General features: G+C 42.6%; 1 protein-coding gene across 5 annotated transcripts in view; it reads right to left on the minus strand.

Moving 5' to 3' along the window:
* Positions 1-27,718, minus strand: part of B3GNTL1 (UDP-GlcNAc:betaGal beta-1,3-N-acetylglucosaminyltransferase like 1) — a 320,641-nt gene that overhangs the window by 268,714 nt on the left and 24,209 nt on the right. For 4 of the 5 annotated variants that reach the window (XM_038372289.2, XM_038372294.2, XM_043497517.1 and 1 more), the window contains one exon: positions 5,006-5,071. The exons of the other annotated variant lie outside the window; for it this stretch is intronic. In XM_038372289.2, coding sequence (XP_038228217.1) covers positions 5,006-5,071 — 66 coding nt within the window. The remainder of the gene's footprint in view (positions 1-5,005; positions 5,072-27,718) is intronic. 5 annotated transcript variants of the gene reach the window in all.

The raw sequence follows: 27,718 nt of genomic DNA on the forward strand, positions 1-27,718 counted from the left end.
TAGTGGGAAGAGGGAAATGGTTTGATGAACTCTTCTCCTCCACAACAATTACTTTTATCAAAGATTTTTTCTGTAATATTGGTCACAGCCTGGGTTTCCCCCTAGACTCAGCATGGTACTAGGATAGCCAAGTAGTTTCAGCAGCAAGACACTAACAATCCATCTGTGACTGGCCAGAAAATGGTGCCTAATGAATGCAGACCTCACCACAGCGATTCACACATTTGTAACATCTGGACTGAACTAATGCAATTCTTAATATCATGGATCTCAGCCTAGGAATTGCAACGTCCCTCCTTTTCTTTTATGTGGCTAATGGGAACAGGGTTTTGAAACTCTGTCAGGGAAGTACTGGAACTTTTTTCTATTGTACCATGCAGTCATACTAAAGAAAAGGTCTCATTCCCTTTCTTTACGTGCCTACTGGGAACAGGGTCTTGAAACTATGGCAGGGAGATATTGACATTTTTTTCTATTGTAACACACAGTCACAGTAAAGCAAAGGTTGAGAACTACTGCTCTATATCTGGAAAGCGAACTACATGCCCTGGGGCAGTTCCAGCTTGTTCAGAATGCAGCAGCTTGACTATTCAGCAGGAACACATGACCCCAACAAACCATTCTCTGGATTGGCTCCCCACTGTATACAGTTCAAAGTCACTGTTCTGATTTTCAAAACCTTGCATAGACCTGATCCTGGCTATCTGAGAGCACATCCCTCCATCCATGACTATGATCCCCTACAACAGCTGAGTTTCACTAGAATGATGATATTGACAACCAAACGGAATACGTTTGTGTTTGCAGAAGACAGAACCTGCACACGAGCTGCATCAAGAATATGGAACTCTCTGCCAGATGAAATAAGAATGACCCTTAATATTGCGGCATTCAGGGCAAAATGTAAACTCCACCTGTTTCGCACAATAGTATCCTCATTCTCATAAATTCATTCATTACAAAATAAAATATAAAAACCCTAATCCTGCTTCTAGAGGCATGGCAAGGAGGAAGAAAACTCCATCATATTTTAAGCAATTAGATAAGATCAGATTCTAGAGTGATGAGCGCCATATAAATACAGTGGAACCCCCATTATCTGATGTAATTGGGATCAGGGTCAGATCGGATAACCAAAAATCTGGATAAACCGAAAAATGGGCAGTTGGTTTCCCGTTGTCAGCCCCGGGCAGCAGGAGCCCCCGCTGCTGTCAGCCCCGGGAGGCTGGTGTTTCAGTTAATATGGAGAGCTGGATAATGGAGGCTCAATTAAACAAAGTTCTACCATACCCAGATTGAAAGTTGGGCTTTTAAATGCTATCTTATGTTAATATCTACTTGGCATATCACTAAGTTGGCTCTAATATTTAATTATCTCCAAAGAAGCAGCAGTCAGTTAGCTTCTTATACTCTTTCCTTCCTGCCTCCATTCACTCACCCTCAGCTCTCACTTGAAATCTCAGGTGTGAGGTCAAATTAATGATATGGATACTTGTGACAGGTGTGTACCCCACAAAGGCCCTGAATGGGTTAATGTGGGCCTGAGAGGCCAGTTATGTTACCGGCTGCACCTGGAGTCAGAGCCAGGCTTAACTGACTATGAAGCTCAGCTGGGCAGGAGCAGGCTGGTTCGTATAAAGAGACAAAGTTTGTAGCAGAAGAGGGGCTGCAGGGGAGTGTCTGCAGTCACTTGCTGGGAACAAAGAGGTAGTGAAGAGGAAACTCAAGGGGAAGAATAAGTCCTGGGACCCTACCCTGACTGGAGAAGGCTGGCAAACAGCCAGGGAAACATAAAGCAGCTACTGGGGTGCAGCAGGACTCATGGTGTGCCCTGAAAGAAGGGAAGGATTTGGGCTGCCAGAGACAGAGAGACCTGGAAGATGTTCTGTGGAGGAACAGAGTAAAGGGAACTTAAGAAGCTTGAAAGGGCAAGCCTGAGAAAGATTGGGTAAGAAGGAGCCAAGGGAAACGGCAGCAAGGAGAAGGACTGCACGGACCTTGGCTGCTGGTAATAGGTTCCCTGGGCTGAAATCTGGTGTAGTGTATGGGCCCAGGTTCCCTACCAAACACTGGGAAGGTAGCCTGAGTCATGGGACTAAAACATTGGAAAGCCCTAAGGCAAGGGTGTGAAGACCAGGGGCCTGGAGATGGGGAGGCTCAAGAAATCGAACTGTTTTATGTTGGGTTTCTGTTATCTTGAAAGGGGCAACTAAATCATGACCTGGTCAGAAGGCCAAGTTACAGGGAGAGACATCACTGCAGCAATGGAGCAAGCATCAGCATATGGTGCCATGCGGGGGACAGAGATGCTATGCCACAACTATCCAGATGGAGGTTCTTCTGCTGTGTGAACATCCTTTACAATGCTCAACTGATCAATATCAGCAGCAATGGAATCCAGTAATTCTACCCACAGGTAAGGAATGAAAAAAAATTGCTGCAGTAGGCGAGAGAGAAGCTTTAAGTCAGTCATGGATTATTCAAACTACATGCACACTTCTGACTAAGGATTAGGTGAGGACACGTCAATGGTCATGAAAAAAATCTTTCCTTTGTGTCAATCCCATCCTTACTGACATATATCACTATTACACAACAGGTCCAGACAAGCAAAGTTAGACAGAGCAAAACATGAACACATATTTATCTACTGCACAATATATTTTCTATTAGGAAGAAATGTATGCACTGAAATTTGCCCACACTGAATAAAAAACAGTAATTCACTTTTGAGCTCAGTTGTTCATTGGCCTCTTTTGAACAAAGATGCTTTGCAAATTGCACATGGTAATGTTGCAAGGTGGAGTCATACCTGAAGGAATTAAACTCAAGACAACTCTGTTCAGTTCATTTGATGTTTGAACAATATTTGTTTACAATTTTTCCAGAGGTAAATGAACAGTACTATGAACTAATGCATTACTCTAATTCATCCAATCCACTAGTTACTTGAAGGTTTCATCAATCATCAAAGATGCATATAACCAACCAAGCCGGAGTTCACTCACATTCATATAGTGAGATAATATTGTGTAAAAATGGCTTTAGGCATTACAACTTTTGATCTAAATCCAAACTACAGCATTAGGCAAATTTTTGCTTTTAGAGCTAGAAAATACTTTCCAAATCTTGCTGTGGAAGTAAAAATGATAACAATATATTCAGTTTTGCCACCTGATAAGTAATGTCAAGTACACATTTGAGAAAAGGCAAGTAACTGTGCTACAAAGACAGGCTATGACTGACACTGGCATATATTAACAGCCCTTGCACAGCCATGGAAACACTGGGGAGCAAAGCCCTTTTACTCCCCTGTCCAGATTGTACTCCAGCCTCGGAGGAGGGAAAGCAGAGTCTACTTGCTAGATACTAATCCCCGAGAGCAAGTGGGTAGGGAGTGGAAAGGACCAGAAATGAGAAAAGCCCTGTCTCTTCTGTCCCAACTCATTTTTGAGAACTGTTGCACCCCCCTACTATAGAGACTTTGATGCTTTCAGACACTGATTTTTCTTGATGTGAATAGTTTTCCTAGTTTGTGTTGTGATTATAAAAACAGTTAGGTTACAAACTACTATTCAATAGCAGTAATCATGCTAATAAAGATTAACATCTAAGCATGCATAAGTCTATTCAATAGAGCATCAGGACACTTTTCATAAATGTTTGCCCAGAACAAATTTACAGGTGCCACATATCTTTCAATTTCTGGTATCTTAATATCAAATTATATTGATTTCTACATATCAGAACACAAATCCCCCCACACAATCTTCCATTTATCTCTATTCAAGTATGCTTGTAATACAAACTACTATTCAATAGCAGTCCCACCAATCCCATAAATTATATAGAAAGGAATATCATATTTCACAAGAAAGCTAACAGCATGAAGCTTTGGAACACACAGGTGTGGAGAAGAGCAGGTGCACATCCCAGCACTGAACAACAGGTTGTTTAGCAGACATTCCTTAGCTGAAAGAACCACAATGCTCTCTATTCTGGACTAAGTGTGTTTGGGAGGGAAAGTTCAAAGGTGATTAACTCTCAGAGTGGTAATTTTAAGAATGTCTATTTTGTTCCCAGACCTCCTATAGTAAATACCTTTTTGACAGATAAAGTCAATTGACCTTTGCTTTACAGAAATCCCTTGAACACTGCCTTCAAAGCTTTAACATTTTCTCTTGGGAGGTTTATTGCACTGTGAAATCTATTTTTACCAAATATTTTTGACAGAGATACAACTGGTTTTTAAGAGGCAGAATTCTTCATGTCAACCACATATGGACAAATAAAATTGATACTACACATCAACATGTTCATCAAGTTTACCATCTCCGGGAAGGTAAGTGGAACATATAAGAACTTCAAATAGCCCTCTACTGTTGGTTCTAGCCATTGAAATACACTTAAAACTGTGCTTTTAACAACCACAGTGTTCATAAAACTTTAATTTCACTGAATAAACACATTTATATCACAGGAATAAAGAACAATTGTTCTACAGACGACTACTTTATTTTAGAGCCAGTATTGGGGAAAAAACAAATGTCAATTTAACTCTAAGTGTGTGCAACCATTTATATAATAAACCATACATTCCAATTGTTTGAGGACGTGTAAACATTAACCACAGTTCTTTAAATCATTGTTGTAAATTCTCCTTTGTAGTTTTTCATATTACATAGCATGCTACATTAAATAGTGTTCTAGTTTAAATGACATTCTATTCTAATACTGGTTTGGAGAAACCTTTCTAATATATCTGAAACTAGTATATTACTGTCAAAAGGTCTGGTTTGCCTAACAGCAAACAAGCATAAGAAAAAAATTCAAAGTAACTATTACATACAAGGCTCTAGCTAAACGAAAACTGTATGTTGAGAATGCTTACCCACCACCAGCCCAGTGAAATTTTCCCATCCTTTTAAAGAAATGTATCCGGCCACAAAGTTTTATGGTTTGGGGCGTTTTGTTTTTTTTAAATGAGAGTGAAAGTAGTACTCACACTATTTGGGTGCTGAATGGCAGCTTCATGCTGCAGTCTCACCCTCTGTGGCATCATCACATCATCCTGTAATAAATAGCACATTGTTACTGAACAGAAAAAGGGTCACAATACAGTACTCAACACATACTAGAATATGTTGTTAAGTTAATAATCATTTCACCAGCCTTCAGACAAAGCCTTTTTAAAAATACAAAGGCACCAAATATTAAAACCACTTTGACCATTGTTTGGTTTCCTTTAAAATGGACTATAACATAGAGATAAAAGGTATTTTAAAAGGAACCTAATTAAATTTTGCAGAATTAAAAATTAGATTTTAGGCATTATCCCTCTCTTGGAGGTCTCTAGGAACATGAGTGAAGATCCTCTATCTACCACCTCCTCCTGAGCATTTAGACCATTCAGCCCACTAACTAGCCCCTCCAAACAGTGCTGAGCTCTCAGACTCCAGCCACAGCTTAAACACACCATTACCCAGAACACTACCTGAAGGTGTCTGTCTGCTGGTTTACCTCTTCAAGGGGCATGTGGCAGGTATACTGCATTAAATGCACAGACACTTTGCATAGGATTCTAGCACACTATTGCTCTTTACTTAAGCATGAGAAATACAAAGAGTACAGATGGTATAGGGAAAAAAAACAAATATCCTAAATGCAATGCCACTCACTCAAGTCTAGCTCATCCATCCACTGGGAATCCTTGGGGGAAGTAATCTGTGTTCAGGTACGCAGATATTCTCCCCTGCCTCATCAGGCTCTGGCAGCAGCTTCCCTTAGAACAGGGGTTCTCAAACTGTGGGTCAGGAGCCCAAAGGGAGTTGCAACAGGTCATCAGAGCTGGCTTAAACTTGCTGGAGCCCAAAGTCAAAGCCCAAACCCCACCGCCTGGGGCCAAAGCCTGAGCCCCACTGCCCTGAGGGCTTCAGCCCTGGTTGGTGGGGCTCAGGTTACAGGCCCACTGCTTGGGTCTGAAGCCTTTTGGCTTTGGCCCCCCAACTCAGGGTGGTGTAGCTTAGGCTTTGCTCCCCTCTTCCCCCAGCTCAGGGCAGTGTAGCTCAGACTTTGCCCCCCTCTCCCCACCAGGGCAGCGGGGCTCGGGCAGGCACAGGCTTCAGTCCCTCCTCTTGGGGTCATGTACTAATTTCTGTTGTCAGAAGGGGATCACAGTGCAATGAAGTTTGAGAACCCCTGTCTTAGAGAGAGCCACTGAAAGTTGCTGAAGACCTAGTTCTTCGGAGGGTGGGGAGCTCACCCGGTCTAGGACATTTGTAGTTGAATAGAGGACCATCCCTAGTTAATGAGTCTCTTTGGAATTTTAGTCCAATATGGAGGCAAAGAGACCTCAGAGAGGCAGTTAGCTCCCTCATTAAAAATGGAGTTTGCATCTTGGTAAAGATACATACAGAGTTCACAGTCTCACACAGAATTCATAAGTTATACACACAAATCTCCCAAATTCCCACAAGACCTCTAAAGGTACAGAACAAGGAGTTATAATGTTCACTGTTTTGTGAAGTCAGAGAAATAACCTGAATAAAATTTGTCTATGGTACCTGCAGTCTAAATTTCCCTGGTCATTCGTTTGGAACAAGGAGTCTGATGGCACCTTAAAGACTAACAGATTTATTTGGGAATAAGCTTTCGTGGCTAGAACCCACTTCATTGGATGCATGGAGTGAAAATTACAGATGCAGGCATTATTACACTGACACATGAAGAGAAGGGAGTTACCTCACAAGTGGAGAACCAGTGTTGACAGGAGCAATTCGATCAGGGTGGATGTAGTCCACTCCGAAAATAGATGAGGAGGTGTCAATTCCAGGAGACGCAGAGATGCTTTTGTAATGAGCCAGCCACTCCCAGTCCCTATTCAGGCCCAAATTAATTGTGTTAAATTTGCAAATAATTTTAGTTCTGTTGTCTCTCTTTGAAGTCTGTTTCTGAAGTTTTTTTGTTCAAGTATAGCTACTTTTAAATCTGTTATAGAACATCCACGAAGACTGAAGTGTTCTCCTACTGGCTTTTGCATGTTACCATTCCTGATGTCCGATTTGTGTCCATTTATTCTTTTACGTAGAGACTGTCCGGTTTGGCCAATGTACATGAAAGAGGGGCATTGCTGGCACATGATGGCATATATTACATTAGTAGATGTGCAAGTGAATGAGCCTCTGATGGTATGGCTGATGTGGTTGGATCCTCTGATGGTGTCGCTAGAGTAGATATGGGGACAGAGTAGGCAACGAGGTTTGCTACAGGGATTGGTTCCTGGGTTGGTGTTTCTGTGGTGTGGTGTGTAGTTGCTGGTGAGTATTTGCTTCAGGTTGGGGGGCTGGCTGTAAGCGAGGACTGGCCTGCCTCCCAAGGTCTGTGAGAGTGAGGGATCGTTTTCTAGGATAGGTTGTAGGTCATTGATAATGTGCTCGAGAGGTTTTAGCTGGGGGCTGTACGTGATGGCCAGTGGTGTTCTGTTATTTTACTTTTTGGGCCTGTCCTGTAGAAGGTGATTTCTGGGTACCCGTCTCGCTCTGTCAATCTGTTTCCTCACTTCCCCAGGTGGGTATTGTAGTATTAAGAATGTTTGATAAAGATCTTGTAGGTGTTTGTCTGAGGGATTGGAGAAATTCAGTTGTATCTTAGGGCCTGGCTGTAGACAATGGATTGTGTGATGTGTCCTGGATGGAAGCTAGAGGCATGTAGGTAAGTACAGCGGTCAGTAGGTTTCCGGTATAGAGTGGTGTTTATGTGGCCATCACTTATTTGCACTGTAGTGTCCAAGAAGTGGATCTCTCGTGTGGACTGGTCCAGGCTGAGGTTGATGGTGGGGTGGAAGTTGTTGAAATCCAGGTGGAATTCTTCAAGGGCCTCCTTCTCGTGGGTCCATATGATGAAGATGTCATCAATGTAGCGCAAGTAGAGGAGGGGCGCTAGGGGATGAGAGCTGAGGAAGCGTTGTTCTAAGTCAGCCATAAAAATGTTGGCATACTGTGGGGCCATGTGGGTACCCACAGCAGTGCCGCTGACTTGAAGGTATAAGTTGTCTGCAAATCTGAAATGGTTGTAGGTGAGGACAAAGTCACAAAGTTCAGCCACCAGGTATGCCGTGGCCTCATCAGAGATACAGTTCCTGACAGCTTGAAGTCCATCCTCATGTGGAATATTGGTGTAAAGAGCTTCCACATCCATGGTGGCCAGGATGGTATTTTCAGGAAGATCACCAATGCATTGTAGTTTCCTCAGGAAGTCGTGTTGTCTTGAAGATAGCTAGGAGTGCTGGTAGCATAGGGTCTGAGAAGAAAGTCCAAATAGCCAGATAATCCTGCTGTAAGAGTGCCAATGCCTGAGATGATGGGGTATCCAGGGTTTCCAGGTTTATGGAACTTGGGTAGCAGATAGAATACCCCTGGTTGGGGCTCTGGGGGTGTGTCCACGTAGATTTGTTCCCTTGCTGTAGCAGGGAGTTTCTTGAGTAGCTGGTGTAGTTTCTTTTGGTACTCCTCAGTGGAATCAGAGGATAGTGGCCTGTAGAATGTGATGTTGGAGAGTTGCCTGGCAGCCTCCTGTTCATAATCCGACCTGTTCATTACAACTACAGCACCTCCTTCGTCAGCCCCTTTGATTAGAATGTCAGACTTGTTTCTGAGGCTGTGGATAGCATTGCATTCTGTATGGCTGAGGTTATGGGGCACATGATGCTGTTTGTTCACAATTTCAGCCTGTGCATGTCTGCGGAAGCACTCTATGTAGAAGTCCAGTCTGTCATTTCAACCATCAGGAGGAGTCCACGCAAAATTCTTCCTCCTGTAGTGTTGGTAGGAGGGTTCTTGTGGGTCAGTGCACTGTTCAGTGGTGTGTTGAAAATATTCCTTGAGTCGGAGGCGACGAAAGTGGGATTCATTCATTTGTACATTTACTCTGTTACTTTTAAGTAGATTTTTGAGGGGTGACAAGCCTTGTAATTGAAGATTGTACACTAGGTGCACAGTATGACAGGGATCATGACACATATGTATAAAATAAAGCCATGTATAGAAGCGTTCCTCAACTCCACAGGCTAACTACAAATAAAGTAGATATTGGGGCAGGAAGGGGTGGGGCTGGGGTGGAGAAAGGGCAGGGGCAGAGCAGGGGATGGGAAGAGGCCAGGCGGGAGCGAAGCAGGGGCAGGAAGAGGTGGGGTGTGGGCGGAGGCAGGGGGAAGAGGTGGAGCAGGGGCTGGAACAGCATATTTTGTGTATGAGTAGGGACATCCCTAAATAAATGTGTAGGACAAATTCTGGCTCTAAAGCTCTGACCAGGAGGGAATTCCAGAATGCAGCAGTGGTGTCCATCCTGGCTTCCACAAAACAAAAAGAACTGACACTCCACAGGCCTGTCCAGGAGTGCTCTGTGTGGTAGGGTGAAGGGATCAAAGTTCATGTTTTTTTGCATGAACCATCTGTTTCCTTATGCATCCTTCACTTCTTGAATTATTTGTGCTCCTGGCATGAGTATTTTGCACAGCCAAATGTGAAAGGGTGGCGTGGATTCTCTCAGGCTGGCCAAAATGCAGGTGCAAATCAGTACTGCTTTTGTAGAAGCAAAGAAGTCTAGAATTTGGCCTCTGATATTTTTGTGAATGCCTTTTGCCATGGCAACTATTTTGCAATTGGTGGTTTTATTTGTTTAATTTTTTGAAATCAGTATTATCAAACTTTTTAAACCTTCATAAAGTTTATTAGCAAACCCACTCAGCTTTCTTTTGAAACATCTTTTTGAAAACATTCCTTTCAACTCCCATAATCAGCTTAGTAAGCAGGTATACTAGGAATATTGTACAATGATGCTACTCTCCATATATCTGGGTGTCCTACTGTAGCCATCTAAACAGTCTAGAGCCCATGCAGAAAACAGCAATATCAAATGCCCTGGTTTACAAGAATCCATGAATAAAGTAAAATGCTGCCTTCCTGCTTAACCAGTGAGGTGACCTAGCTGCTGATGTCACTCCATGGCAGAGGCAATGAGGGGGAAAAGGCTAAATTATCACTATGTGTTACTAAAAAATAGCAATCACCAGACCTGGAGGGTCTAATGAGTACACAAGCTTCTTGACCTTTGGTTTCATGATTTGAAGACAACAGAACCCCTTGTTAAAAAGTGTAGTCTGATGACTCATAGGAGCTTGGGTTTTTTTTTTTTAGTTTTGTATATATGATGCATGCACCTGTCAGTCTTCGTATAAAAAAAAAAAATACAAAACCCATTACAAAAAATATCTAATTCTACAGTATTTTCGGCATGCAAGTCAATAACCCAGTGAGCTAAGAATTGTTACCAAATAAATACAAAAAACAGGGCTTTTGTTTTCTTAGTATTAGAAGTATGAGAGTCTATTCTCCCATCAACTTATGGGGGAGTATCACAGGAAACTTGGTGTATGAATAATAATTACAGGTACAATGCATCCATACACCAGTGATGGAAATACAAACTGCTTACAATGTAATCAAACAAAGGATATTCCACTGGAACACTAGAGGCAATCTAATTCTGAAGGAGAAATCCAAAAACCTGTGAAGAGGTTTCACGGAGTCCGTAAGCTCCAAGTACTCAGACACAAAACCCAACAAAAAACAAAAATTCAGGAATGTTGTAATGTGATATGAAGTTATTTACTTCTAGGTCAGTAGTTTGAATCCTACCAGGTCAGTAAGCGCTTTTATACAGTCGATTGCGTGTGTCCCCTACACAAATGCCTCTAAATGCATGTAGACGGCAGAGTGTGTCCACAGTACCGAGGCAACCGTTGACTTCCAGAGTGTTGCACAGTGAGTAGCTATCCCACAGTTCCCGCAGTCTCCGCCGCCCATTTGAATTCTGGGTAGAAACTCCAGTGCCTGATGGGGCTAAACATTGTCGCACATGGTTCTGGGTACATATCATCAGGCCCCCTTCCTTCCCTCCCTCCGTGAAAGCAAGGGCAGACAATCGTTTTGCACCTTTTTTCTTGAGTTACCTGTGCAGACGCCATACCACAGCAAGCATGAAGCCTGCTCAGCTAACCGTCACCGTATGTCTCCTGGTTGCTGGCAGACGCGGTACTGCATTGCTACACAGCAGCAGTTTATTGCCTTTTGGAAGCAGACAGTGCAGTAGACTGGTAGCCATCGTCGACGTAGTCCAGAGTGTTCTTTTAACCGACCTCGATGAGGTCAGGTGCGCCTGGGCAAACATGGGAGTGACTCAGCCAGGTCATTTCCCTTTAAGTTTCGTCTCATGGTGATTGAGTCCTACCGGCAGTGCACTATCTTTTAATCAGCAGCCAGCAGAAGATGATGGCCAGCAGTCATACCGCTCCATCTTCCGCCGAGCACCCAGGAGATGACGATGGCTAGCGGTTATACTGCACAGTCTGTGCCAGCAAGATGTATAAAGATAGATGAAGTGGATCAAAACAAGTAATGGACAGATTGTTTTGTATTCATTTTCTCCTCCTCCCCTCTGTGAAATAACGGCCTGCTAAACCCAGTTTTGAGTTCTATCCTTGAGAGGGCCATTCTGTTTCTCGCAAAGCCACCCCCTTTGTTGATTTTAATTCCCCTGTAAGCAACCATGTTGTCAGTCACCCCTCCCTCTGCTAGAGCAACAGCAAACAATCGTTTTGCGCCCTTTTCCCTGGATTGCCCGAGCAGGAGCAGACGCCGTAGCACAGCAAGCATGGAGCCATTCAGCTCACCACAGCATTTATGACCATTGTAAACATCTCGCGCATTATCGTGCCAGTGTATGCAGACCAGCACCTGAAAAACAGGCAAGGAGGTGACAGCGCGGTGATGAGGACATGAACACACTTTTCTCTAAAACCACGTTCCCCTGCAATTTGGAGATCATGGTGTTAATGGGGCAGGCTCATGCCATGGAACACCGATTCTGGGCCCGGGAAACAAGCACAGAATGGTGGAACCGCATAGTGTTGCAGGTCTGGGATGATTCCCAGTGGCTGTGAAACTTTCGTGGCACTTTCATGGAACTTTGTGACTTGCTTTCCCCTGCCCTGAAGCACAAGAATACCAAGATGAGAGCAGCCCTCACAGTTCACAAGTGAATGGCAATAGCCCTGTGGAAGCTTGCAACGCCAGACAACTACCGGTCAGTCGGTAATCAATTTGGAGCGGGCAATCTATTGTGGGGTTGCTGTGATGCAAGTAGCCAACGCAATCATTGAGCTGCTGCTATCAAAGGTAGTGACTCTGGGAAATGTGCAGGTCATAGTGGATGGCTTTGCTGCAATGGGATTCCCTAACTGTGGTGGGGCTATAGACGGAATGCACATCCCAATCTTGGACCGGACCACCAGGGCAGCCAGTACATAAACCGCAAGGGTACTTTCAGTGGTGCTGCAAGCCACTAGGTGATCACAAGGGACGTTTCACCAACATCAACATGGGATGGCTGGGAAGGTCATGGACGCTGCATCTTCAGGAACTCTGGTCTGTTTAAACAGCTGCAGGAAGGGATTTACTTCCCAGACCAAAAAATAACTGTTGGGGATGTTGAAATGCCTATAGTTATCTTGGGGACCCAGTCCTACCCCTTAATGCCTGGCTCACGAAGCCATACACAGGCACTCTGGACAGTAGTAAGGAGCTGTTCAACTGTAGGCTGAGCAAGTGAAGAATGGTGGTAGAGTGTGCATTTGGACATTAAAGGGTCGCTAGGCAGTTTACTGACTTGCTCAGACCTCAGCGAAACCAATATTCGCATTGTATTGCGGCTTGCCTGTGTGCTCCCACAATCTCTGTGAGAGTAAGGGGAAGATGTTTATGGCAGGAGGGAGGTTGATGCAAATCGCCTGGCCAACTGAATACGCGCAGCAGGACACCAGGGCAGTTAGAAGAGCACAGCAGGAAGCACTGGGCATCAGAGAAGCTTTGAAAACAGTTTTCAGAATGGCCAGGGGTACTGTGTGACACTTCTGTTTGTTTCTCCTTGATGAAAAACCTGCCCCCTTGGTTGCCCTCTAAATATCTCTGTAAGCCACCTGCCCTCCCCCCTTGATCACAGCTCTGCTTGCAAAGGAAACAAAGTCACTATCATTTAAAAAACATGTATTCTTTATTAATTGATTATAAAAATAGGGAGATAACTCACAAGGTAGCCCAGGTGGGGTGTGGGAGGAGGGTAGGAGGGAAGGAAAAGGCCACTTTAAAACTTCTGAATGACAGCCTTCGGTTGCTTGGGCTGTCACTGGGGTGGAGTGGTTGGGTGCCCGGAGCCTTCCACCCAGCATTCTTGGGCGTCTGGGTGAGGAGGCTATGGAAACTTGGGAGGAGGGAGGGCGGAGTTTTTAAACAGGAACGCAGCGACAGTCAATATCCTACTGCCGTTCATGAACCGCCACCAGCTGCCGGAGGCATGCCATTTGATCCCGCAGTAGCTCCAGCATTTCCTTTCATGCCTCCTCTGATCTTCCTGCCGCACCTCTCCTCACATTCCTTGGCCACCATCCTGTGCTCTGCGATTGTGTCCCTCCCACAGCTCTGTCAGTGCCGGACAAACTGCATGAGCTCAGAGAACATTTCATCGTGCATGCATTTTTTTCGCCGCCTTATCTGAGATAGTCCTTTGGGACGGAGGATGGAGGCTTGAAACATTTGCCAGCTTTGCTGGAGGAAAAAAAAGGGAGGAAGTATTTAAAAAGATACATTTTACAGAACAATGGCTATACTCTTTCACAGTGAACAACACTATTCACATTACATAGCACATGTGATTTTGGTACAAGGTCACATTTTGTATCTTATATTGAGTGCCTGCGGCTTTGGTGTTAGAGATCATACACGCAGGGCCAGGCAACAGAATTCACCTTGCAGGCAGCCATGGTAAGCCATAGTCTTTCGGCTTCTGCAACCTTCAGAACAGCAGCCCCACCCTCTCCTATACCAAGCAAAGCCCGTTGAGTTAGCCATTTAGTGCTGCAGTTTTCCTGTTAACATGCAGCAGCAGAAACCAAACTAACCCTCTCCCCTCATCCAATTCTCTGGGATGATCGCTTTTCCCCTCCCCCCACTGCCTGGCTGGTATCAGGGAAGAGCCCTGCTAGCCAAACGCGAACAGCTCAGCGCCAATGGCCCCCCCCTCACCGCGTGGCTAACTGCAGAGAAGATTTCTTTTCAGCCACAGGCAAACAGCCCAGTAGGAATGAGCACCTCTGAATCTCCCCTTAATCAAATTCCCCTATTTCAACCAGGTTATCATGAACGATATCACTCTCCTGAGGATAACACAGAGAGATAAAGAACAGATGTTGCTTGAATGCCAGCAAACACCGGGACCATACACTGCCAGGCTTGTCATGCAATGATACCAGATTACTTGCTACTAGCATGGCGTGGTAAAGCGTCCTACCATGGAGAACGGAATAAGCCTGCTCTCCCCAGAAACCTTCTGCAAAGGCTTTTAGAGTACATCCAGGAGAGCTTCATGGAGATGTCCCTGGAGGATTTCCGCTCCATCCCCAGACACATTAACAGACTTTTCCAGTAGCAGTACTGGCCACAAATGCATCCCAAGTCCTCAGGCCTACTTAATCATTAAAAAATGTTTGCTTTATAGCCCTTCTCTGGCTTTGTTGGGTTGGGAGGATATTTCAGTCAGGGTGATAAAAAGATCCTGGCTGTCAGGGAGAACGGTATGCTGTGTGCTCTCCCCAAGCTCGTCGTCCTCCTCCTCATCTTCCCCATCTGCAAAATCCTCAGCCATGGCAGAGAGTACCCCATCATTGGAGTCCACGGACAGGGGTGGGGTAGAGGTGGCGGCCCCCCCTAGAATTGCATGCAGCTCAGCGTAGAAGCGGCATGTCTGGGGCTCTGTCCTGGAGCGTCCATTTGATTCTTTGGTTTTCTGGTTCACATGTCTGAGCTCCTTAAGTTTCATGCGGCACTGTGTTGCGTCCCTGATGTAGCCTCTGTCCCTCATGGCCTCTGAGATTTTTTTTTTGAAATGTTTTGGCATTTCGTCTTTTGGAACGTAGTTCTGATAGCACGGATTCCTCTCCCCATTCAGGGATCAGATTCAGTACCTTCCGTTCGATCCATGCTGGAGCTCTTTTTCGGTTCTGGAACTGCATGGTTACCTGTGCTGATGAGCTCACCTGGCCAAACAGGAAATGAGATTCAAAAGTTCCCAGGGCTTTTCGTGTACACCTGGCCAGTGCATCTGAGTTCAGAGTGCTGTCCAGAGCGGTCACAATGATGCACTGTGGGATAGCTCCAGGAGGCCAATATCTTCGAATTGCATCCACACTAACCCTAATTTGAAACGGCGATGTCTATTTCAGCGCTAATCCCCTCGTTGGGGAGGAGTACAGAAATCAGTTTTAAGAGCCCTTTATGTCAAAAAAATGGCTTCGTTGTGTAGACGGGTGCAGGGTTAATTCGGATTTAGCACTGCTAAATCCGACAAACTCGTAATATAGACCAGGCCTGAGAATGAGCTAACCTCTCATCCTAAAAGGCTCTCACTCCAAGTCAGAATTAAGAAATGCTGACAGCACGAGAAAGTGTTCTTTGCCGCCTGTTTGTTCTTTACTTGTTTTGTTGGTAAGTAAAAGACTTCAGTCTTCAGGCTTGTCATGCAGTATCTTTCATGACCACAAAAAACTCATGTTTGCAAAAAGAAAGATTGAAGAAAACTAAAAAGAAACCCAGAGTCTGTAAAACATCAAACATTCCATATTCTCTAACATTATTTTACAAAAATATTACTCCTGGCAGGACTTTTAAAACAGAATGCATCAGCAATTAGACTGTCCTTAAAACATACTCCATAAATTTAGATTTGAATTCATTCTTCTTTCCACTCCAGCATAAAGAAACAGTTTTCTTAAACAAGATAGGCAGTCTTATAAAACTGGGGTAATTCCCTTCCTGCTCTGAATAGTGTACAAAACCTCTTACATAGTCCAAACTTACCCTCTGCCTGGGGTATGGTATTAATGTTTTTAAAATATTAATAAAATCAAACTTTAGCCCAAGCTTTCTCTCCAAGATAAGCTGTTTGATAGGTTTCCATTGTTCCAGCCCCTTATTCCCATCACTTCATAGAAACTTTCCAACTTTTCTCATATCTTGGTTGGAGCTAAGAGATCACTCACCTATCACCCTGATGAGCAGTATCTACTTCACTTGTCTATGTGAAGTTCTAGCAACTGAGCTAAGTGTGAATCAACAGAGGAGCCCTGAATCCCTATTCTGGGTCCTAGAAGTTGCCATTAGAGCTGGTTGGAAATTTTCTGATTCAGTTTTGTCGGAAATGCTGGTTTGTCAAACCAGAAGTGTCTCCTGAAAGCAAGCCTACTCAAATTGCAGGCAGGCTTCAGCAGTGAAACTGACAAAAATGTCAGTTTCAGTCAGCAGCTGCCTGTCTCAGGTGGCATATTTTGTTTCCCAAACACCATTTGTCAGTCAGTCTGTTTCCTAAGCTCAGTTTGGGCGGGGGGTTTCCAGTTTGTGAGAAATTATTAAAAGTTTGATTTGGAGCTGTTTCAGACCTACACAACTGAAATATTGAAATGTCATGCAAACAAACTTGTAATCTCAAGTTTTGGTCAGCTCTAATTGCCATTCTCTTGCATTTCTATAGAGCAATGTCATTTTTCACAGCTCTCTACTAAGAACAAGTAACAAATATTCAACCATTCTTCTTCTTTTCATTAAAAGTTTAAGTCAGACCAATGCCAGTAGGAGTGATCTAAGTAACACCCAAGGAGTTGAATAACCTTGATACAAGGGTGATGCCATACTTTATCAAAAATGAAAACAAGAATTGAAAAGTTCCTGGAAGCGGATCCAACTAATTAATGCACTTCAAGGTTAAAGATAAACTAATGAAATAATAACAGAAGCAGTTTTTATCACATGAACACAAGTTTCCAAAAAATATAAGATATATAGTCACAAGTATTTCTTGTATTTAGTCATTAGGCAACATTTTACAATAACATGTAGGAAACCTGATTGATACGCAAAGACATTGGGGGAAAAGGTCTTACTCAATCTTCTAAGTGCAGTCCAAGTGGTACAAAATATACTCCTGAGGACATTCTGCACCAAAAAAAATAAAAATTCTGCACACAATATTTAAAAATTCTGCCAAATTCTGCAAATTTTATTTGTCAAATGTGGAGGCTGCAGCGTGGCATTGGGGAGCACAGATCACTGGCTGCACGGAGGTGGGAGATCATTGTGCAGCTTTCCCCCCGGGACACAGACTCAGTGTGGGCTGCACCAACTCTGACACAGCATAAGGACCAGGCCTGCCTCAAAACACCCCAGGGCCTGGCCTTCTATGCCAGATGCACCAGGTGTGTGCGGCACACTCATCAAGGCAGGATCCAAGTGTGGAGGTGTCATAAATATAAAGAAAAGGGAAACCACCTTTCTGTATACAGTGCTATAAAATCCCTCCTGGCCAGAGGCAAAATCCTTTCCCCTGTAAAGGGTTAAAAAACTAAGGTAACCTCGCTGGCACCTGACTCAAATGACCAATGAGGGGACAAGATTCTTTCAAATCTGGAGGGGGTGGAGAGACAAAAGGTTGGGCTATCTGTGTGATGCTTTTGCCAGGAACAGATCAGGAATGCAAGCCTTACAACTTCTGTAAGTTAGTAAGTAATCTAGCTAAAAATGTGTTAGATTTTCCTTTGTTTAATGGCTTGTAAAATAAGCTGTGCTGGAGGAAATGTATATTCCGGTTTTTATGTCTTTTTGTAACTTAAGGTTTTGCCTAGAGGGATTCTCTAGGTTATGAATCTGATTACCTTGTAAGGTATTTACCATCCTGATTTTACAGAGGTGATTCTTTTACCTTTTCTTTAATTAAAATTCTTCTTTTAAAACCTGTTTGATTTTTCTTTGTTCTTAAGATCCAAGGGTTTGGGTCTGTGTTCACCTGTACCAATTGGTGAAGATATTATTATCAAGCCTTCCCCAGGAAAGGGGGTGTAGGGCTTGGGGGATATTTCGGGGGAAGATGTCTCCAAGTGGTCTCTTTCCCTGTTCTTTGTTTAAAACGTTTGGTGGTGGCAGCATACTGTTCAAGGACAAGGCAAAGTTTGTACCCTGGGGAAGTTTTTAACCTAAGCTGGTAAAAATAAAAGCTTAGGAGGTCTTTCATACAGGTCCCCACATCTGTACCCTAGAGTTCAGAGTGGGAAGAAACCTTGACAGGAGGGGCTTAGTGTGGGGGGAGCCAGGTGTGGGTTGAGAGGTTTCTGTGTTGGGCAATCTGGGTACAGAGTGGCTTGTTGAGGGGTTCTAGGTGCAACAGTAATGGGACTCTGCAGCGGGGGTCCAAGTGATGGTGGTTGGGGTTCAGCAGGGAGGGGTCTGTGGGTGGCGGGACAGAGCTCAGCAGGGGAGTCTGGGTGTGAGGAGTTCAGTGGAGGGTCCAGATGCTGGGGGTGTGGAGCTCAGTGGGTGGGGATCCAGGTACAGCTGGTTGGGGCTTGGTAGGGTAGGGAACCGGATGCGTATGGCTCATTGGGATGGTGCAGGGGGAGTGGGGCTCATCAGGGGTGGTTCTGGAAGCAGGAGCGGTGAGGCTCAGCAGGAGGGTCTGGGTGTGAGGGGGGCTGGATGCATGGGGGTTGGGTGGATGGGGGAGCAGCTTCCCATACAGTGATCCTTCCCCCTGCAGCTGAGGAGCAATGGGTGCAGGAAGCACAGGGAGGGAGGGGAAGGGCAGTTTGCAGAGCTTCCTACAGCCAGGGGAGAAATCTGAGGGTGGGTCTGACACGGCCCCGGATGCCGTCCAGGGGAAGAGGAAGTCCTGTCCTCCCCAGCCCAGCTGGGACTAGGAGCTGATCCCGGTGTAAGGTAGTAGCCACCAACCAGGTCTTCCCCAGTCCTGCCCCATGCACCACAGTGATTTACCTCTGTGCCCTTGACACCCAAAATTGCTGGGGAGGGTCGCATGACCACTCTGTGGCTCTCCTTTGCTTCCCCATCAAAGTCATTTTTCTGTGGGGAAGCAAAGAAATCTGTGGGGTACATAAATTCTGCACAAGCACATTGGCACACAATTCCTCCAGGAGTAAAAAAAAAAAAGGGAAGACTAGAAACTCCATAGATCATAAATACTTCAAAAGTATGACAGCTCTTTTTACCACCTAGTCCACAGTTATTAATATAGCATGGTCCCAGGGAATCCGGGTACACTACTGTGCAAGTGTTCCAGTAAAATTTTACTCTACTGTCCTGACGAAAAAGGTCTAAATTGGGGAGGAGAGGAAGGGAAACAGGGACATTAACAAATGTAGGCCCAAGCCTGAAACAAAGCTTGGTAAATCACAAGGCAAACTATCTGGATGACAGAACGGGATTCACTCTTCAGTTAGATTGTTCATTTCATCTGCTAAAGAACCATCACCTTAATTCTTTATGCCAAGAAGCGAGATGGGTCTTAATATAAAATGTTACTTTATAGAGGCTTCAGAAGACATTTTTAAAATATCAGTCTTTAAATCTACCACTTATTGGAATTATATAGGGCTTATTAACAGAGTACTTGTTAAACACAAAAGAAAACAAGAGTGGTAAGACAAACCCACTAAAAAGCAAGGAATGTTAGTGCTGTCTCTCTCTCTCACAGCCCTTCCATATATTCTTGTTCTAAACAATTTCAGTGCTTGTGACTCCTTATTATGGATCCTGCACAATTAATATTCTGGGAGCATAATTAACAGAAATTGATTTATGTTCAAATTACAAAGAAAAAATGAGCTTCCTGAATAAACTAAACACAATCAAACCAAAGAACAAAACCATTCAGATAAACATTGCATGTCCTTGTGCACATACATCAACTATGACTAGATTTAACTTTTTATAACCAGACTGATAACTTGACAGCTAAGGTCTACATAGTGAGATTTGGTTTCAATACCAAAAACATTTTGGATTCTAAATGCAGGTATGAAATTAGTTCAACTGCCAAGTGCCTTTACATGAATAATCTGATTATATTCAGCAGGGAGGACCAATAAATAATTCAGCTATTACTACATTTGAAACTAACACTATTACTGCTGGGACACATCAGTCTAAATTGCTAACTGCACTGAATTAATGTCAATTTCATGCCAGAAATGCAATACGTGGAAAGGTAACAAGCTACAACTTTATTAGCACTGTTGATATGACAATACTCAATCTCTCTCTCTCTCTCTCTCTCACACACACACACACACAGTTTATATAAAGAGCCAGCTTAGTTTCTGTTGGGCTAATGCCTCACTTGATTCCCGCATGTCCTCTATTTTCCGCTAAAGCGACAATCATCAATTATGCCATTAAACAGTCTCCAGTCAAGCCACACATGCCATTCCGTCAGTGAAATATTCTCACTGTGTTCCCACCATGCCCATTTCCAGGCTAGAATTGGACCACTCAACCCACATATAGAATTCCCCTGCAGACATTTCTAACTCTACAGTTGTATGAAGTGGGTGTACATCATGTCTGTATCCTAACTGTATTCTCCACTACTACTTGTGATAGCAATAATTATTCATTAACATTTCAACAATGCACAATTACAGATATAGAGCTGGATTTTCAAAACTCAACAGTGGCCTACCTCTGCTCCGCTTGAAGTCAATAGTAAAATTCCTATCGACTTCAAAAGGAACAGAGTTAGGCCAACACTGAGTGCTTTTGAAAACCCCATCCAAAGTACCCAAATGTTACATGCTATGAGCTAAATTTCAACCATATGAATGTAGTAACAGTCTGAGCATTTGTATCTGTACCACCGAGAGTATTACCCAAGAGACAAATAAAATGAAAATCCATACCTCTACCTGACTTGATATATTCCTTCCAGTTTCGATATTTGAAAAATAAATACACGGTTAGCAAAAGAAGAAGGGGTCCATCCCAACTAATCACTTCAAACACAACAGAAATATATGGTATTAGCATGGTTTAATAAGTGGCAGAACAGAAATTACTGGTTCCACACCCGATAGACTGTGTCATTCAGGTGCCTCTCCCGCCACAGAGGAACCAGTTGCAGATTTTGCCTTATGCCTCCACAGAGGTCAGCAACATTCTTAATTAAAGTGCCTATGTTAGCTTGTTTAAAAGGGGGCAGTACCCAGGGAGACAAATTCAAACTGTAACCAAATTTTAAAATTCTCCTCCCACTTTTTTTCAAACTTCCCTCCTGATGCTGAAAATGAGAGTTAAAATACAAACTTTTCTGCTAAGTGACCCTGGCAATAACAACTCCAAAGGAAGAGGGTTTTTTGTTTTGTTTTGTTTTGTTTTATTTTTTGCTATCACAGACATGGGATATGATGCACTTTAATTCAGTTCTCCGCCTCCTGCTCTGTTCTAATGAAAAGGAGATAGGTACAGAAAAGTATATACACCACAAAACAATAAGACCAAGAGGCTTTTATGTGTCATTACCTTGCCTGTTCAAAAGAATGGAGCAGGTAAAGCAAAAGAACAACATGACATACATCTATTTGTAACCACAAACCAAACCCAAAACCAGAACCTGTATATTCTGTATATTCACCTCTTCTGGCTGTATTTGGCCAAACAGAGAAGGAAACTAACCCAGTTGCTCATCTTCAACACTTAGGCATTTACTGTGTACAATCTTTTGTTTGTAAAACATGCAGTGAGAAGTACAAAATAAAACAGTGTAAGAACATCTTTGGATAATTTGGTAGCCTTGTGCTTTGGTTGGTCGGTGCCCCATCTTTTTAACAAGTTAGTGGTCCAAATAATACCTAAAGTACTAACATACTGAGATTTCTCTTACTATTCCACAGTTCATGTGCATTCAAGTTTTCTCCACTATCCAGTCAAACACAGAAATCATTCACCGTGTACCACACACTATAATAGTGAAACTAAACTAAGGTTCTGAGAATTTCAGGCTACTTTGGAAATTCTAGTTATCTAATACTAATGATTATCTTTATGCAAAAATAGTTATTGTACATTACAGAATTGTTATGGGACAATCCTATAAATATTGTAATTAAGATATTAATATAACAGATGTGCTGTTTAAGATTGGTTCTATAACTACAGACACGGGATTTTATTTTATTTTTGGTTTAAAATTTGGAACAAAAGGCAGTGAGTGGACAAACATATTTTAAAGAAAATATTCCACTTATGTTAGGTGCATTTTGTTTAAAAATCACCAATTTAAATCACGTTACAAAATAGGGAGGGCCTTAATTTTTTCCCTAACTTCGTATTTCAGAGGGCATTTTATAAATGACATTGAGCATCATAATTTCAAATGTAATTTAGAAATAATGTTTTATTTAAGAACTAAATCACATTATTCAATCCATATTACTAAACAGATTTCAATTAAAAACAAAAAGAGTGCATCCAGACTAATTTTTCAGAAAAAAGTAAACCATTTTTTCTAATTTAATCCATAGACAAAGTTCAATTGAAAATTTAATGTAGCTTAGTTTCACTAGACTACGATATCTATGTGATTCTCAGAAGTGAAACTAAAGTAGCCAAGAGCTTGGTGATCATGTCCGAATTTGCTTTCAACAGCTCAGAAAGCAGAGATGGGAAGACGCATCAGTGCATCTTGTAAATCCATCAACCACTACAAAATTGTTTTCTACAGTACATTTCAGTTTGTCCAGTTTAGATTTAAAATGACTTAAGTGATGGGGGCTTCAACCACTCTCTTAAGAGATTATCCACAGTCTGAGATCTCGTTTTCAGAAATATTTTCTTTACCAGCCAATTTAAGATTTCCTTTGGCTCAGTTTTATCCCATTACTCCTAGTTATATCCCTAGAAATCACTCCAAACAATTCCTCTTCCTCCTTACTGTTATCAAATTTCAATACTGGTTTTCATGTCCTTCCAATCACATTACTGTGTCCATAAGTTATCATTTTTTTGCTTTTCTAACTCAATCCTGTAGCCCAGGGATGAGCAAACTATGGCCCGCGGCTGGATCTGGCCCCCGGGATTGGCACCCCCGTGCACTGCGGGGTAAGGCTGGCTCCCTGCCGCTCCCAGAAGTGGCAGCACATCCCTGGTGCCCCTAGGGGGATGGGGGGGGAAAGAGGGCTCCACACACTAACCCTCAGGCCTGCAGGCACTGCCGCCCGCAGATTCCATAGGCCGGGAATGGGGAACCGCGGCCAATGGAAGCTTCAGGGGAGGTAACTGCATGCTAGGGCAGTGCATGGAGCCATCTGCACCCCTTCTCCCCCCAGGGCCACAGGGACATGATGCCAGACACTTCCGGGAGCAGAGCAATGCTGGGCCAGGGCAGGCAGGGAGCCTGCCTTAACCCTGAGGCACACCGCTGCCACCCCAGAGCCGCTCAAGGTAAGTGCGCTGGGCTGAAGCCCACACCCCGAACTCCTCCTGCACCCCAACCCCCTGCCGCACCCCACACTCCTCCTGCACCCCAACCTCCTGCCCTGAGCCCCTCCCACTCTGCACCCCTCCCTGCACTCCAACCCCTTGCTCTGAGCTCCTTCCTGCACATCACACCCCTCCCATACTGCAACCCCCCTGCCCCAGCCCTGCATGGAATTTCCCCACCCAGATGGGCCCCCAGACCAAAAAGTTTGCCCACCCATGCAATAGCCCCTTCAATTGCATATTTCTCTGATTCCCTCCAATTTGTTGACATTTTTCAGTTTTGAGGTACCCTGAATTATATGCAATATTCTAAGTGATTCAATTCTAATTGTTGACAGGGTAACTAGTTTCAAAGGCTACCCCTCTGGAGCTGCCATTGAATACGGTTTTTCAACAACAGTTTTAACCTAGGTTATATGATTATGCTAGAAGATTTTAAATTGACTTGTGCACATCACACTAATTCAACAATGGACAGAAGCACCTTCATCCTCTCCAGGACAATAGTTTGCTAAAGTTTCACTTCACTTTCCAAATGTGTGTTTACATTCCATATTCACGTCACTGCATTCCTCTCACCTGCTCTCCGCTGATACTGGCCCAGATTGTGGCCCTTCCCATGCAGGAGTGCAAGGGAGTTGAGAGGCTATAAAAGCACCCCTTTACTTCCTTGCACCAGCGCATTGTACCACCACCTCCTGAGTGCAACATGAGCAGACTATGCAGTTGCACATGCCTCCCTTGTGCAGATGGGCAGAAGGAGGCAAGGAATGCGTGGAGTGGGGGCCTTAACCCTACCGTCCCCACTGAGCCTGGCAGTGTAGTAAAGCCAGCAGGTCAAAGGAGTCGTGGGGAGTCTTGGAGAGAGATTTCAGAGTAGCAGCCGTGTTAGTCTGTATTCGCAAAAAGAAAAGGAGTACTTGTGGCACCTTAGAGACTAACAAATTTATTAGAGCATAAGCTTTCGTGAACTACAGCTCACTTCATCGGATGCATTTGGTGGAATCAAAAACCAGTTGGAGAACACTGCAATCTCTCTGGTTCTCCAACTGGTTTTTGATTCCACCAAATGCATCCGATGAAGTGAGCCGAGCTCACGAAAGCTTATGCTCTAATAAATTTGTTAGTCTCTAAGGTGCCACAAGTACTTCTTTTCTTTTTGGAGAGAGATTGTGACTCTCCATACAGCTCTAGGAGCACTGCAAAATTCTCCTCATTGCTATGGACTGGATCATAGACTGATACATAGATCACAGTAAACAATTAAATTAGTCTTTAGAACATGTTATGGATTCAAAACAGTAAGGGCTCACAAGAAGTAGATGAACTATGAGAAAAATCTCACAGCAAATATCACAGTCATATTTTACTTCAGCAAAGCGATATGTGATGCTCATGTGATCAAGTCAAATCCATCAATTTCACCAGTGGCTATTAAGCATCTCACCCATTTTTTCCAAAATGGAACTAGTGTCATAGTCAAAGTTAGTATTAAGATTCTAACCCATTTAAATTTTCCCTGCACTTTCAACCAGATTGGAATTCCTGACTTCCTGTCCTAAAAGCTCTTATGGGCTGTTAACTAACTGCCCCATTTTACTTGAATGTGTCTGCATTTCAGTTAAATGACTCCAATTTGCACGCACCATGGAATCTTTTGGGATGAAATGTATATTACTAATGTAAGCTATTAGTCATAACATTCTAATAGTGCTTTTCATACCCTTTAGAAAAAAGTTCACAAATTAATTTTCCCTGCTAAAAGGGAAGTATTTATACAATGCTTCTTAACAAATAAAATGGAAACAATAGAAAAAGGATAGTTTCCAGCCCTGAGGGACATTGCAGTTTCAATTATTATGTCAATACTCTACACCTCGATTTATTACATATTCACAAAATGGTTGCTACAAATTAATAAAAATCTCACATAAATATCTGAAATTATTATTAAAAATAATCACATATAATGAACTTACTGACAAATTAATGAAAAGATGTCAGATAATATGTGGTTTATTGTAAATGTAATATATATAGGTATATAAAATGTAAATGCTGTCAAATAACTATTTAAGTAGCAATAGCAAGGCACCAAACCAAAAATAGAATCCTTAATAGGTGCTCAAAATAACCCAGAATTTATACAAATGTTGATTACAAACATGCTTTCTATTCTCCATAGTCCCATTTTAAGCAGAGAAGCAATTTGGTGAAAGATGGGGGAATGAAAAGGTCTTTATTCCACACGAAGAGCCAACAGGGATTTTTAAACAAGCCCAGATGTGTTTCTGCTTTGGGGGGCCGTGAGCTCCATCACCTTTCAGACAGACAGGCACTCTTGCCTGCTCGTGCTCGTATCAGCTATATCCCTTCCACAGAAGGTTGGCTTGCTTCAGTCAAGTTCCACAACTTCTTACACTTGGAATACTTACAGATGCTGCTAAATATCCAAAGCCAGTTATAGCAGATACTGTTTCCTTACAGCAAGACACTGCACTTAAAAACAAAACAAACATTGCTAACTGAGTGCATTATTTGTTTTGATTTCACCGGCTGGTGGGGAAAAAAAACTTCAGAAGAAAAAATCTGAACTTCAGGACATTATTTAAAGTTGTCTCTGTTTAAGTATTTGTTTCTTAAATCAGTCTGGACAAATTCAAATGACAAGCATTTCTTAGCCACATCTATACATAATCTGCCTGGACTACACTAAACTACAGAGTGCTAACCTGCTGAGAATTTGCCTGAAAATTTTATTTTTCTCCACGTTTGACTGAACACAGCAATTTAACATGTCAAATATATCCTTCATTAAGATTGACCTTGTATTACAAAACAGAAGGAACAATTCCATTTTAAGTGCTAAATTAAGAATGAAACCAAAGATTAATGCTAAAATAGTCACCTACAAATTCCACTACTTTCACTTGTTTAATTAATGTATTTTACATTTCGCCTCCTAAATTTATTTTAGTATTTAGGATAAGATTTGAATTTGCCTAATTAGCATATAGGAAAATCAATTAAACCCTCCTCATAGTATGTACTTAAAAATAAACTGAACTTCATATAGGCACTGAAAAACATCTATAAACCTATGAGTTATTAGAAAGTATTTAAATATTTGAACTAAATGTTTGCTTTTTTATTGTTTTAAATTATATGCTAAACCTCTTACATACTAAATGAAAGTATTCAAATTTTAAAAACATTTGAAAAAGTTTTAGTAAAAAAGCTTATTCTTTTATAGATCATTGAACGCATAATATGCCCTCAACTGACCTTTCTTTCTTTTCTTTCTTCCTTTTTAATGCTTATGAGTAGTGGCAACAATGTACAGCTCACTCCATATCGCTGCACAGGTAATGGGGATTAAAAATTGCTTCCACTTTGTCTTCTGTCTATTTTGAAATGTAGCTTGCCTTAGCACATGTCAAAGATTTTTTTTTTGGTGGATAGAGAGTAATAGATTACAAAACCCCACAAAATAAATGAATCTACAATAGAAAGTCGATCATTGCTTCTTTACCTAAGCTTTAGAGTACTGATTTCACAGAGCAAAATACTTACTACTGGGGGAATTCTGCACCAAAAATGGAAAAATTCTGCACACAGTATTTTAAAAATTCTGCAAAATTCTGCATATTTTGTCAAAATAACACAATATAATCATACCGGTTTTAAAAAATTACCAAAATAATTGAAATTACAATACAGTGGATGGAGAATGGGAGTGGAGAGCTTTGGAGGAAATCCCCAAACACCCTCTCTGTCTAATAGTACTGTAGCTAGTATTGACCCTTTACTTCTAGTTAGTCAACAAACATATGCAACCATATGCTCAGTTTTACATCATAGGCAACTGAAGAGGAAAAGATCAGCAGCCACCAATTCAAATAAAGGAACATTATTCCTGAGTTTTCTCCTCATGTATGGTAAATAAACAACCTCCTTTCCTGATAATATCACTTTAAATTGTTAGTGAGCAGCAGCATTCTGCAGTAAATGCAATATTGTCTTTGAATTGGTCAGAAACAAGCATACATAAAACAAAAATTGTGTACCACAACGTAGCTGGCACAAAGCTTTCAATGGTGTTTAAAATAAGTCTGATAGTATAGTATATGTTACAGAGTATGACGGGTTGAGTAATCAGTAACTGTAGTTCATAACTAAACACACTCATTCCTTCTGGAGTCACGCCATCACGGCACTGCATAGAGGACCCACCTCTTCAGTTCCACCACCTCTTCAGTTCCTTCTTGCCAGCTGACTCTGACAGAGGGGTA

The sequence above is a fragment of the Dermochelys coriacea genome, chromosome 14, assembly GCF_009764565.3.
Source record: "Dermochelys coriacea isolate rDerCor1 chromosome 14, rDerCor1.pri.v4, whole genome shotgun sequence".
NCBI classification, from domain to species: domain Eukaryota; kingdom Metazoa; phylum Chordata; order Testudines; family Dermochelyidae; genus Dermochelys; species Dermochelys coriacea.